This window comes from Phascolarctos cinereus, unplaced genomic scaffold (genome assembly GCF_003287225.1).
Source record: "Phascolarctos cinereus isolate Bilbo 61053 unplaced genomic scaffold, phaCin_HiC Scaffold_726;HRSCAF=1367, whole genome shotgun sequence".
NCBI classification, from domain to species: domain Eukaryota; kingdom Metazoa; phylum Chordata; class Mammalia; order Diprotodontia; family Phascolarctidae; genus Phascolarctos; species Phascolarctos cinereus.
Window position 1 is genome coordinate 33,911,497 of NW_027556098.1, and position 15,174 is coordinate 33,926,670.

Consider the following 15,174-nt stretch of genomic DNA (forward strand, 5'->3'; position numbering starts at 1 on the left):
TTCAAGGATGTCTTTGATGTGCGTGTCGATTGTTCTCATAATTTCTGGTTTTTGGTAGAAATGGGAAAGTTGGCAGAGTTGGTAGTTATCAACATTTTCTTGACTATCCTGTTTGGGCAATGATATCTTTCCTTCTTTCAGGGATCTTGAGTATGAAACCCTCAATGGCCTCAAAACCATCTTCTCCAACACAGACTTCCTTTTGGGATACTTGTCTTAATATAGTTGCATCTTGGTTGTCTTTAGTGTCATTTTTCTTCTTCACAATAGACACTGTGATAAAAATCCAAAAGTGATAGCTCAAGGAAAGAGAAAACTTTGTCACAGAAATCTTAGCAGATCTTTTCCATTTCTCATTTGTCTTTTGTCCTCTAGTTTCATCTTTAACTGCCTCCGGTATGCCTTTGTTTGGTTGGGTGTCCTGACAAACTTTTAGTGAAGCTGTTTTTCCCTTTATTGCTATTTTATGGGCACTATCACTCATAATCTACCATCCTCTTCTTCAAAACTTTACGACTGTATATGCTAACTCAAGGTGGCCATTAGCTGGATTTCTTACCCTTTGTTAACTATTTGTAGCCTGAGGTGATTTCTGGTCTATTCATTTTGGTTAAGCCAGTTGCCTCTTTTACACTGCCTTTGGGAAGGTTGACAGTCTGTGTTGATGTTTATTGATGTCCATTTCCCATTTTTTACCTTCAACATCTTGCTTAAACACACCTCAACTGTATGCCATAACTCCTCAATTCTGTTCTTCCAATTTGTTATTGATTTTGATCACTGCTCTGACAAATTGGCATTCTGACTGCAAAGATGATATGAACATGCTTCCACACTGCTTACTAGTCATTTCCCAACTGTTACAGGATGATCAATTAAGTTTTCAAATGATGTTATTGGTGTCTTGTCATTTCTAGTTCCTCTCCAGTCCTGTTATTTTTTAACATTTAATTTTTCTTTTTTTCCCTCAATTACATATAAACAAAAAATTTTAACATTCGGTTATTTTTAAAATTTTAGGTTCCATATTCTCTCCTTCCCTCCCCTCTCCCTTCCTCAAGAAGGCAAGCAATTTGATATAGATTATACATGTACAGTCATGCAAAACATTTCCATATTAGCCATGTTGCAAAAGAAAACACAGACAAAAAAAAGAGTAATAAAGAAAGTAAAAAAAGAATGCTAAAATCTGCATTCAGATTTCATCAGTTCTTCCTCTGGAGGTGGATAGCATTTTTCACAACCCTTCTTGAAGTAATGAGATAAAAGGCCATCTGGTCAGAAATTAGGTTTCGATCAAGATCTCACATTATATACCACAATAAGCTCAAAATGGATGCATAAAAGGTCGTATTAAATAAATTAGAAGATCAGGGAAGAAGATATCTTTTGCAACTATGACCAGGGGAAAGATTAAAATTTTTTTTTTTACTTTTTAAAATTTTTTTTTGATATACATTTACTTATTTTTAGTTTTCAACACTTACTTCCACAAGATTTTGAGTTCCAAATTTTCACTCCATCTCACCCCTACCCCTACCCCAAGACGGCATGCATTCTGAATACCCCTTCCCCTAGTCTGCCCTCTCTTCTATCTCTGCCCCCCCGCCTTCTCTTATTCCCCTTCCCCTTCTATTTTCCTGTAGGGCAGGATAGGCTTCTGTAACCCATTTCCTGTATTTCTTATTTCCCAGTTGCATGTGAAAACATTTTTTTTTAAACATGTGTTTTTAAAACTTTGGGTTCCAAATTTTCTCCCTTCCCACCCACTCTCATTGAAAAGGCAAGCAACTCAATAAAGGTTATCCGTGTGTAGTTTATACAAAACACTTCCATAGTAGATATGTTGTGAAAAACTAACTCTACTTCCAGGGGAAAAATTAATTACCAGACAAGACATACAGAAGATCACAAAATATAAAGTGGACAATTCCGCTAACATAAAATCAAAAAGGTCTTACACATACAAAATCAATGCAGCTGATATTAGAAGGGAAACAGTTAACTGAGGAAGAACCTGACATCTTCCCAATAGGGACTATCTTATGCTAGAGGACAGTCTCAAAATGGACTTAAAGGAAGCCAGGGAAGTCAGCTGGCAGAGTTGAGGAAAAGAGAGCATTCCAGGCATGATGGACAGCCAGAGAAAATGCCTAGACCTGAGAGATGGAGGGTCTTGTTTGTCCAACAGCCAGGATGACAGGGTCACTTGGCTAAAGAATATGTGGTGAGGACTAAGATGTAATCCTCCCATTTTCTCCAGGAGACTGTCCCCACTATCGTCCTCTCTCTAATCTCCAACCTCTCCCTACTGACTGGCTTATTCCCTCCTCCCTACAAATGTGTCCTAGACTCCCCATCCTTATCACTCGACCCAACCATGTCTGCTAGCTATGAACTTCTGTCTCAGTCCCCATTGTATTCGCCAAATTCCCTCAAAAAGTTGGCTCTCCTTGGGACCTCCACTTTCTAGCTTCATTGTCTCTTCTAAGAATCCTTCAACCCTGCTTCTTACCTCTCAGCTCTTACATATTTGAGCTCTCTGCAGCGTCTGACATCGTTGACTCTATTTTCCTCCTGGATATTTTCTCCTCTTTCACTTTTCATGATGTCACTCTCTCCTGGTTGTCTTCCTCCCTGTACAACTACTTCTAAAACTTCTTTGCGCATTTATCATCTATGTCATTACTATTAACCGTGGGTGTAGTCCCAAGTCTGTGTACTGTGTTCTCTTCTCTTTTCTCCCTCTACACTCTCACCTGGTGACTTCATTAGATCCCACAGATTCAATTCACCAACACTACACTGATGACTCTTAGATCTATAGATCCAGCTCTACTTTGTCTCTTAAGTCCCAGTTCTACATCGCCCACTGCCTACTGAATATTCCTAGATGGACTAGAAGGTATCTTGTACCTGATGAAATTCAAATTCAAAATTCAGAATTCATCATCTTTCCCTCCAAACCACTGCTGAAGAGACTACAATCCTTCCAACTTCAGTGTCATGCTGGATTCTTACTCTCCCTCATCCCACACATCTAATCAGTTGGCAAATCTCGTCATTTCTATCTCCACCGTGTTGTCCCATTCACTTAGCTATCAACCTAGTTCAGACCCTAATTACCTCTTATCTGGATGACCATCATGGTCTTGGTAGTCTTACTTCATGTCTTTTATCTCGTAGAATTGCTTTTGCTAAAGCATAGGTTTGACTAAGTCAAGCCTCTTACTCAGTGAGCTCTAGTATCTATTATCACTAGAACTAAACAAAAATTTGTTTAAGTATCTTTATAACCTGGCCCTTTCCCATTTTTCTACACATTACTCCCCTCCACCCCCACACTAGTCTTCCTCCTGTGTTGCTCAAATGACATTCTAGCTCATCCCATGTCTAGATTTCATTCCTCTTGGAATCCCTGGTTTCCTTAAACCAGTTCAAGCATCATCTTTCAAGCACCACAACTTTCATGATTCTCCCCAAGAAAAAGTACCTTCCAATCCTAACTACCTCCTATCCTAGTTTTCATTTTGTATATATTAAGTATATCTGTATCCACATACATATTATCTCTCCATTAGAATGTAAATTCCTTGAGAGCAAAGATTTTTTTTCCAATTTTGTCTTTGTATACCACCTCTTCATTTAGCTACAATTTCCTTTTGTCATCTGGTTTCATTTATAGTAAGAAATATCAAGATTGATAATGATTCACATTTCCTTTAGTTGTATGCACACCCGGTTCCTGGACAAGGAGCTCACGTTTAAAGTAGTGAGTAACTGTTTCTTAAATGGAAGTGTTAGTTATTCTTTTAAAAAAAAAAGCCATGTTACTTTATAATGACTCCTCCTCCTTACCCTCCCAAAAGAACTCTACTTTGTGACAAAGAAACATACTTTAGGCCAAACAAATCAATACATTGCCCATATCTAACAACATAAACTGCATTCTGAGAGGCAAATATGCTTCAAAGTCAGTTCTCTGGAATCACTGCATTGATCAGGGTTCCAAAGTCTTTCAATATCATTTTCTTTTACATCTCTGTGGTCATTGTGTAAATTGGTCTCCTAGTTCTGTTTACTTCCCCATGCATCAATTCATACATGTCTTTTAATCAAGGTTCAAGAAAAAAAAACTATACAAACATGGAGGAAGGAGTTGGAGAGAGGGCTGCAGTATGAACCTCATGTTCATATGAAACTGGATAAAGGAGGGTGAACACCTACACACACACAGAATTAGATTAAATTCAAACAGGGAATCAGAAGAAGACATGGAAAATGAAATGGGGATTAAGAGTATGTGAGTAGATTCAGGGAGGGATGAGTAATAAGCAAAGCCAATTCCCTCTTTGGAGAGAATGTGAAAGGTCTGTGGGATTGATAAATGGGGGTAACAAATATATGGAACATGGAAGTAATAAAATGAAAAGGTTTCTAAAGAACCTATAATTGGGGACTGGGTGAATGAAATAGAAGAGGAAAAGTGGAATAGAAGGAGACTGTCTAAAACACAGGTCATTAGTGTTGTGTACGTTCCTCTCTCAAAAATCTCTTCTTGATTATAAAGAGAGAAATGGGAGGCAAAGATGAGGAAAGATATAAAAAGATAAGATGGAGGGAAATAAATAACTTTAACTGTGGCCATGGAGGATAGCAAAATGGGTTAGAATATAGAACAGAAGAACATATGAGGTTTACAAGAAACACAATTGAAATAGAAACATTCACACATAATCAAAAAAGGGGAATGGAGCAAAATCTATCATACTTCAGGTGAACTCAAAAAGGTAGGGCTAAGAATCATGATTGCAGACCAAACAAAAGTAAAACCAGACTTGCTTAAAAGAGATATGTAGGGAAATGACATCATGTTTAATGGCACCAGAAATAATGTATTAATATAGGTACTTAATACAAACACACTGAACAGCATAGTATCTAAACATTTAAAGGAAAAATTGATTTACAGAAAGAAAAAGACAACAAAATGATAATTGTTGGAGATCTCAAGGTACTTTTCTCAGATCTAGGCAAATCTAACCAAAACATGTAAATTTTCCCAAGTTTCACTGAATTCTTCATCTTCTTTATGGTAGAATAATATCCAATTACATTCTAACACTCGCAATTTATTCAGTCATTTCCTGCCTGACGGGTCCATTCTCTGTTTCCAGTACTTTGCTACCACAAAAAGTATCGCTACAAATATTTCCATACATACATACATAAACTTTCCCTCTGTGATTATCATAGATTTAGAGTTAGAAGAGGAGCTGTCAATTCTATTTTTAAGGCGATATTTTCTTCAGTATTTTTAGTGCCTCTTTTACCAAGCTGTTAATTCTCTTTTGATTATTTTCTTGTATCACTCTTTTTTCCCCCAAATTTTTCCTCTATCACTCTTGTCTCTTTCTTTGACTCTTAGAGGAATACTTCTTGGCTTGGGTCCAAATACCATTTTTCTTTGAGGTTTTGGTTGTACCTGTTTTCACATTGTCTTTTGAGTTTATGTCTTGTCATCCCTCCCACCGTAGTAGCTTTTTATGGTCAAGTTCCTTTTTTGTTATTTATTCCTTTTTGAAGTTCTTGAATTTCTACTTCTTGACTTTGAACTTTATGTTAAAGTTGGGCTTTGCTTGCCCTGGGAGTGGGGTGGCACTGTCCCAAGCTTTAGGCTTTTTTGTGTTGCTGTTTTCAGAGCTAGTTCTGGGAGGTCTGCAAGTTTTCAGTGCTTCCAAAGTACTGTGATCCAGGAAGAGGTGTGAACATGGCTCTCCTGGTTGGTGTTCTAGTCCCTACCCAGGAAGGGCCCCAGGTCCATTGCAGCAAAGGGTCCTTGGTCCCCGGAAGCCACAAGTGCTAACATTCCTCTCTGCCTTGGAACTGTGACGAGGGTCCCTTGCTCTCCCGAAGCCCAACGCAAGTGCTCCTCTCTGCCTGGGAACTCTAACTCATATTATATATGGGCAACAGAGTTGCCAATCAGCAGGTCCACTCGGTGCCAGAAAATGGTCCACTGTAATTTTCTGTTGACCAGTTGTCCAATCCCCTTGCCATCTCTGGGCTGGGAGCTCCTGAAGTTACTGTAGCTGTAGTGGCTGCCTCCAATACTCACCGCTGGTGTTGTTGCCACCAAGTGCACTCCCAACTGGCCCCAATTCCAGTATCACAGACCTCTGCTGTTGACCTCCTAAGTTACATTAATACTGGAAAAATGTCCCACTCTGAGAATTATGGAGTTTGAATGCAGAATGAAGTGTACTATTTGCTATTTTTTTTTCTTCTATTGTGTTTTGTTTCCTCTTTCTGGTGGTTCCTCCTATCGGTTCTAATTCTTCCTTCAACATCATTAATGCGAAAATATGTCAATAGGAATGTATATGTATAGCCTACATCAGATTGCACATCATCTTGGTGAGGGAGAAAAATTTAAAACTCAAAAGCTTATGGAAGTGATTGTTGATAAATCAAAATAAATTAATTTAAAAAAAGTCTCACTCTGACCTTTTGTTGGCTCTGCCACTCCACAATTTGATTTAAGGTGTTTTTTAAAGCTGTTGGGACAGTTCAGCTGAGTTGCTGCCTCTAAACTGCCACCTTTACAAAATTAGTTTTTGAAACACTGAACTAAGGTATTCTAAAGTCTCAAGAGTTCCAGCTGGCAGCGCAAACTCAATGAAAAGTAATACTTTAAATTAAATAAATAAAATTGCATTTCCAGCTTCCTGGGTTTGTTTATTCCATGACACAGAAATATGTTAGCCACCCAAATAATAGTTCTGTTCATGAATTTAAAAATAAAAATCACAGGACCATAAATTTAGAGCTAGAAAGCACATTGGAAGCCATCTGGTTGAACCTGTTCATTTTACAAATGAAGAAACTGAGACCCAGAGATTAACTGATTTGTTAAAAGTCTAACAAACAGAAAGTGGTAGAGATAGAATTTGAATGAAGATTTTTTGAGTCCAATGCCAGAACATTTTCTACTGTAACACATTACCTCTAAAATTTCTGAGTTTTACCATTTAGAAAACAGACCTTACTTCCTAAATGGGCTTCCCCTTCTATATGATCATTCCTATAACTTTCATCAAAGCTATAATTCAAACTCCCTTCAAAAATAGGTAAGTGGTATTGTAAAAAGGAGTTTTTTCAGAAAGAACAATACGGACTCTATCTAGGAGATGGTGTCACCTCAGCTTTCCACTTACCACTTTTGAGAATTCACATCTTACCACTCAGATCCAAACTATATACTAATCAATAGAAAGAGAGCCCATGCTAAGATTTATTTCTTGCCTTGTAGAGTACTATAACAACTTAAGAGACAATGAGAAGCCTCTCTAGCAACCCCAAGAGGGCCTAGCTTGTCCAAGGAAAAGAAAATAAAGGTACATTCTGTAATAATTTTACAAATCAACATTACTCTAAGAAAGCTGATATGGAGATGGCAAGATTTGCCATTTGCTTTTTATGTGGTAATTACTGAGGAGGTGAATACTGCATAGTAAAAACTAGAACCTTAGAGTTCCTATAGTTTTCCCTCTTCTTAATGGGAAAACTTTATACCCACTTGCAAATATACAGACTTGACCATAGAAACAAACCACTGTGGCCATTACCTCACCACATTTGTAAAAACCTTTAGGATTTCAAAACACTTTTGTATCCCTTATCTTATTTGATTAACACAACACTGAAGTAAAGTAAGTAGTACATGAACTATTATTTCTATTTTATCCAAAGGTTTAATCATAATTATTCTTTTCAAAAACTCTCAGGTTTCCTACAGCCCAATGGCTAAAGTCCAAAATCCTGTGTCCAGTACCCAAGGCTCTTCACCAACTTGATGCCACCCTAACCTTTCTAACCTTCTGTCTTTCATGCACTATAAACCCTAATTCAGGGGTTCTTATCTAAGAGTCCATGAACTTAAAAAAAATTTTTTTTAATTTTAAAATTAAAATTTTTAATTTTCTTAATAAATATTTCAATACAGGGTGTCCCAAAAATCTTAGTACTATTTCAAGTTTGGGGGTTTTTTTTAGTAGCTTAGGACTGTATTAGGCCTTCTGAGACATCTTGTATAATTTTTCTTTTTTAATTCTATGTTTTGGATTTTGTGCATTTAAAAACATAATTCTAGGAATGGGTTCAGAGTCTTCACTAGACTGAAAAATGTGTCCATGACATAAAAAAGGTGAAGAACCTCTGGACTAGATGACTCTAAGGTTCCTTCCAGCTCTCACATGACAACAACAGAAAACGAGAATAGATGATAAATGAAAATCATGGTTTTTCTATTGTCAACACACACAAAAACATTTTATCCAAAGTCAAAGGTTAAGGAGCCATCATAGAATGGCTGACAATCAACTGTTCTCTATCTCAAACAAGGATCAAATGGGGAGAAATATTTAAATGGCAAATGAGAAATTCAGGCAAATTACAAGGAAGAACTTTTAGAAATGAATGGCTACTAGACATTGGAAAGCATTTCTGGCAAGGTAATAAAATCTCCTTTGAAGGTCATTTTAAAAGATGGCACAGTTTTTCATTCACTTGTCTAATACAGCTTTAAATAAGCTATAGCTTATTTATAGCTTTAAACATGGGGAAGAGAAATGACCTCTCAAATTCCTTTAAGTCATTACGAAATGCTACTAATCCATTTCTTACAAGAGAAATGCAAGCAAACTTTTCTTACCTTGCCGCGTCTTCTTCTAGAAGGAGTTTTACAAACTGTCTAGGAACATGTAAGGAGAGGACACTTTCAGCCATCTGCTCCAAGATCCTTAGGTGATTCCCTTCAGTTGTAGGGAAACGGTACATTCTACAGATGGCACCACCAAACACTGAAATGCAAAGGAACATGGCACTTGAGTTAAGAGGAAGAAAGGCAGTCACTCTAATTTTCCTTCCTTCTATCTCAGCCATATTCAGCATTGGTTCCTCTAACTACACACACACACACACACACACTCTCTCTCTCTCTCTCTCTCTCTCTCTCTAAGTGTATGACAACATTTCTAAGGAAAAAAATGACAAAAGGACTGATTCCAAACACATTTTTCTACATGCCGTATCCAATCTTTGCACTGAAAAGCATTGTGACTACTTGTCTAAACTAACTGATGTAGTTGTGGGGATAAAAGGGAGAGAAGAAGGCACAAAATCAAAGAGAAACAAATAATCCTGCAACACGTCTCCTGCTCAATGTATGACTTATGCAATGAACATCTGGCAAGAGCAGTTATGTTTAGAAAGGAGACAAGTGAAATCAACTCAGACTACTGTAATAACCAGAAGTGAACAGTTATTTTCTCTCTAGCTCTATGTTCACATGCTCAGGCTTACAAGCAAGGCACTGAGATCGATACAGAGAACTACTTACCTGATTTCAGTAATGAATCTTTCCGCAAGGAAGCATATTTGGATCGGATTCCTAATGATTCTGTCAAGCTTTCATCCACTGGTAGAACAGTCTAAAGGATACATGTGGGAAATACCAAAGAGGCTGTGAAATCCAGCAGCAACTCATCGCCACCTGACACATGAAATCATGGCCTAGAAACCCTGCATAAACACGGAGCATCTCTCTTGAAACCAATGTTTAATCTGTACAATTAATTTACTGAGTCACAAGGTAAACAAATTCACCACTTAGGACATTTAAAGTATGATTTGCTTTGTAAAAATCATTTTACATGCAACTTTTCTAGACTGTAATCTCTCAAGGGCTTAATTTCCTCATCTGTAATATGAGGGGGCTGGAGACAAGATGATGGATGAAACATGGGAATATAATATCTCTACACAGGTAAAAGAATCTAATGTCAGATAAAACTCAATACTTTCCCTCAATAAAAATGGACTTTCACCTTACAATCCAATATTAGGATATGAACTGTCCATTGACACTGGTTGAGATTAAGTAGCCATAATATTGTTAAATGTTCCTTATCAGCACTTTCCATTTTAAGTCATGACCTGTCATGTCATATATAGTATTTGGAACACAAACATGAGAAACACATAATTAGAGAATCAATTCAGAGCAGGGACTATATGTTAACAATTTCTCGGGGCAGCTAGGTGGCGCAGTGGATAAAGCTCTGGCCTCGGAATCAGGAGGACCTGAGTTCAAATGCGGCCTCAGACACTTGACACTTACTAGCTGAGTGACCCCCGGGCAAGTCACTTAACCCTGATTGCCTTACAAAAAAAAGAAAGAAAGAAGAAGGAAGGAAGGAAGGAAGGAAGGAAGGAAGGAAGGAAGGAAGGAAGGAAGGAAGGAAGGAAGGAAGGAAGGAAGGAAGAAGGAAAGAAGGAAAGAAAGAAAGTAAGAAAGAAAGAAAAAATTTCTCAATAAGACTCTTTATAATACTCAAGGGCTGAAGCAATCTTGGGATTAAGAGATGAATTTAATTTCTCTTTCCATTCAATCCCTGTTCTGCTACTTACTAGCTATGTGACTCTGGGCACATTACTATACCTTTGAAGACCTCAGTTTCTTCACCGGTAAAATGAGAGTTTGGACTAGATGACTTCTAAATCTTTTCCAAGTCTAAATCTATGATTCTATGATCTCTGAGGTCTCTGATCATATGGGAACCATAGAAAACTGTCAGCAAAAGCCCGTTTGCTACCTTCTCATATTTTGATCTAGGATTTCCTTTATGCATGCATATACCATGCTCATAAACATTTTGTAGAGATGAGAAAACAAGTGGGTCCATAGTTGTTGATGCCTTCTTGGATGCCTTACTTTGGTAAAAGCATTGTTTGTGATACTATCCCTTCCATTGGAGTCTTTTTGTCTTTGAGGCATCGTGAAAAATTGATTCCCAAGTGCCTTTAAAATGGTGTCATCTCCAGTAAATATTTCTTCAGTTCATGTTTGCTCAGACCCTGAAACTTCTGAGTTTTGACTTTCTAAGTGCCACTGTGACTTCATATAGTACATCAGAGATGAGATGAAAGGATTCAAATATGGTGGTCCCATTGCCAGAGTCAATGAGAATGGATTATAGAAACACTAATGAATCTGTTCTATTCTCTGTTTGTTGTCTCCTTGCAAGTTTCTCTATAAACGATTTCAAAAAGGACTGGCTCAGATAGATCTCGCGCCAACCTCTCTGCAGGCTTATTTTATCAACTGCTTTCCAAGCAAAAACTTCTTATGATATTCTACCAACCACCTAAAGGCCTCTATTTAATTTTTGCAGACTTGCAATATTTAGCACAGTGCCTGGCAGAGAGTCGGCCCTCAAAAAATATTCATGTATTTAATTCCAAGAGATGTAGGCACCTGTAACTATTTATCTCAATTCATATAGAAACTCTCTGTGCACACATGCATCACTGGTGGTGGCTCATTCTTTAGTACACCCTCAACTGAAAGCTTCAGTGTCTAAGAAGCAAGGTCAAAGTCAATGAAATAGAAGCCCCCAAACAGCATGACATAAATACTAATTTGTAGGTTCAATCACTGTAATTTGAGAACCATCCTAGGTCTCCAGGGAAAATATCGGTCATTTAGGGGTTGAAAATGAAGAGGTTCCCAATGACATAAAGCTAACAATCAATGAAAATTACTCCGATGAAGACTTGGATAACAAACGCTATTTGTGCTATGCTTTCCTTCCAATTCCTACTTTTGGTAGCTCAAAAAAGGTACACACTCACCCTCCCATTAACTGTATCAGGTGACCTCGTTACAGGGGGCCTCTGGTCTGACTTCTCTTCCATTTGCCATCCTATTACAGTAATGTTACCTACACGATCATTTTCAGCAGACCTGTGACAAACAACGTGATAAAATGTGAATTTGCTTCCTGTTTTGTTATGTATGTCATGCCAGGCAAGTATGCTATACATGAGAAGCTCAAAGTGATAACTGGCTAAAAGTCACAGATTTACACCTATGGACCCTGGAGTATTTTCAGGAATATTAGGGGATGATCAAAACTTGGGACTGATAGGATCTGAATAACTGCTTTAGTCTACAGGTGCTATGAGGGGTCTTTCTACTCTGGTATTAGGCTTCAGGACTAAGAGTCCTCTTCTCACTCCCCCTTTCCTATCTCTTCAATGTTCCTTCCTTCCCCAATCCCCAATTCTAATTAGCTCTAGGAAACAAGTGAGACAGAGTCTTGTCTAAACTAGTACCCTTTAGGAATTCCCCTGGACAGTTAACTAGAATGAACTCAGGAAGAATTTTGAAGGGATGACTTGACTTCCTGTGCCCAGCCCATTCTTCACCCAACTACTCAAAGAAGTCCTAAAGACAGAAATTATTTAGAAACCACCTCACAGTGTAAGCTTAGAGGCTGGGAGGACCACTGACTCACAGTGTAATCTGTTGAAATGACACACTTCCCAAAGGAAAGATTTAAAATGCAGAAGGAAGTTTGGTGCCATGATAACGCCCCACCTTTTCTACTGCAGATACAATAAGCTGTTGGAACAAAAGCAGGACTTAGCATGCCATACCAGGTATCAAGGATGAAAACACTACATTCCTCTCTGCTGCCCAGTTCCAGCATGAATCCACTAGAATTTGACCTTATAAAACAGTAATCAAGGGTCTGGTTCTTCTTGTGAAGAGTTAGGAAATGGGAAACTTCTGAGAAGTGCACTAACGCTTTTAAGTTACAAGGCTCATTCTCAAATAATGCCTTTTCTAAGGGTAGGACATGGTAATTACCCCAGTGGCCCCAAGAAAGTGAGTTTATTCCCACTTTGCTCCACTAACAGAATGCTTATGAATTAGGCCTCTATGAGGTAGACAATTGCCTTTAATGTATCTATGATATCTTGTTTCCATAGATGATTTAAATGTCATACCCTAACCAGAAACTAAGTCTAAGCAGAAGCACTTTTGAGACCACTAGAGGAAAATGAAAGAGAATTATATTTCTCTTTCAAAGAGAACAAAGGTAAATACCAACCTTAGTGTTAAATGCAACCTATGGTATTTCTCCTGAAGCAGATCTTTGACTACGAATGTCCCAGAGCCCAGTAAATACATCTGAGTAGAGGAAAAAAAGCGACAGAGTTAGTGTACAAGTTTTTCTTATATTCCAATTACAAGACATACAGAAGAATTTGGCCTAAAAAATAAGTCTGGTAAGAATCTCATTACTGGGCACACACCCTAAGGATGTCAAAAACAAAGATCTACTGTACATCAAAGTACTTTCTGTGGTATCAAAAAACTGGGTACAAGTGGGTGCCCAATGATTGGGAGATGGCTGAACAAACACTGTTGCATGAATGTAATGGAATATTACTATGCAATAAGAAATGACAACTCTGAATACCTCAGAGAAATGGAGATTTATATCAACTGTTACAGAAGAAAATATCCAGAAGAATATATACGATGACCACAACAATATAAATGAAAAGAACATGAAGGGGAGGTTGAGCTCCAAGTAAAACAAATAACATGGTACAGTGGAAAGAATTTCGACTCTGAGGCTCTGGTTCAAATCTCAGCTCTGTCACTTTCTATTTAAATTACTTAATTTACAACCTTACGAGTCTTAATTTCTTCATCTGTAAAGTAAGGAGGTTGGAATACATGATGTCTAAGGTTCCCACTAGTTCTGAATCTAAGATCTAATTGTCATAATCAGAGCAGACAGTGAAATACAATGCACTACTTTTGACAGAGAAACAGATAACTATGGAGACCATAACGTTACATACATTTTCAGACAAAGTCACCAACTATATCACTTCTTTTTGCTTGTTCTTCTTTGTTATGAGGGAGGGTGTAAGGCTGCCAGGGATAGAGGAGGCTTACAATCAAGAAATGATTGTAATAAATAGTTTCATTGATATCCTTTGTTTTTTACGTCAGTCCAAGAGAACTCATGTAAAACATACCATGAGTTCTCTTATCGAGGAGCACAGTGGGGAGATGAGGAAAGAAATTGCAATGATGCCTTTGAAATGTTCTGCTTTGTTTCTAAGGCTACATATTGAATTACCTGGGGCTCAAGCCAAATACTATTATCTCACTTAATTCATCATGTGACTGAAAAGGAAAGTGATTCTACAAAATCTAAAAAAGACTACTTAACTGTTCCCTGAGATCTATCTTTGACATCATAAACAGATAGCTTGATTTGCGTCATCTGATTGATAAGGGAGTCTTGAAAGAAGGCGATACTGCTTAGAAATATAGGATTGTTAGTTCCCTGGAACAAAAAAGAGAATGTTATTCCATAAAACAATAATAGATACATTTTTAAAAATACAGAATGAAATTCTTAGATTGAGGAAAAGAAATGCTCTTAGTAGCTGTAATTATAGCAAACTAACATTTGTATGCTCAGAGATACCTCCAGTGACCCTTACACATTCAAATTCCACTAACTGTTACTATTGTACAAGATATTTCTAACACTATAATCAAGGTCATGAAGAGTTTTCTTACAATTATAAAACTTTTCAACCCAACAAGAAGGTTACTTTTGGTAAGATTATAAAGAGGTTGAATGTCCATATTTTCAGTCTTACAAAGTTAAATATCTGGTCTTTTTCATGCAACTAAAACCAACTCATAGATTTAAGGTCTTTTACAATATAAACAGTCCAGACAAGGAAGGAAATGAACTATTAAGGATGTTTACTATTCCTAGAAAAGGATGGCGAATTTAGCTAACTCTGGGTCCTAACTTTTCTGCACCTATTTTTGGAATCTTATTAGAATTTATACCACTCTCTTTTCTGCAATTTGGAAAAGAAGAAAAAAATGTTTACAATCTTTTTCTTTTCCAGAAATTAAATTAATTTAATTTAATTTTAACTTGGGAAACATTTAATGATAAAATTTCATAAATAGTCAACAATCCAGGTTTGCTTTGGAAATATGCTTCCGAAAGACAATGAGTATCTGGCTAAGGTCTAAGTTTGTGGAGGACAGAGAAAAGAAATGCATGTTATTTTGGAAACAGCTGCTAGGAGACACCACTAACGCCAACAAGCTACCTACACTGCTTTGGGCACTCAAAATGTTCTTATTAGACAGAGCAGAAAAAAAGAACTCTAAAGTTTCAAGACCCAGCAATTCCTAACCTCTGCTGCACAGCACACCTGCCATGTGTCCATCTGTCACTAAGGGTATCATAAAATTTGCATCACCCAGTTCCTCAA

At 37.4% G+C, this 15,174-nt stretch overlaps 1 protein-coding gene across 12 annotated transcripts in view; it reads right to left on the reverse strand.

Moving 5' to 3' along the window:
• INPP4A (inositol polyphosphate-4-phosphatase type I A) overlaps nt 1-15,174 on the reverse strand; it is a 206,810-nt gene that overhangs the window by 58,229 nt on the left and 133,407 nt on the right. For 11 of the 12 annotated variants that reach the window (XM_020992807.2, XM_078146368.1, XM_020992808.2 and 8 more), the window contains 5 exons: nt 14,100-14,216; nt 12,960-13,039; nt 11,695-11,806; nt 9,401-9,491; nt 8,714-8,861 (listed from right to left, as the gene is read on the reverse strand). In XM_020992807.2, the coding sequence (XP_020848466.1) occupies nt 8,714-8,861; nt 9,401-9,491; nt 11,695-11,806; nt 12,960-13,039; nt 14,100-14,216 (548 nt within the window). Of the gene's footprint in view, nt 1-8,713; nt 8,862-9,400; nt 9,492-11,694; nt 11,807-12,501; nt 12,734-12,959; nt 13,040-14,099; nt 14,217-15,174 lie in introns of those variants that run through there. The other variant, XM_020992809.2, reaches the window with a different exon arrangement.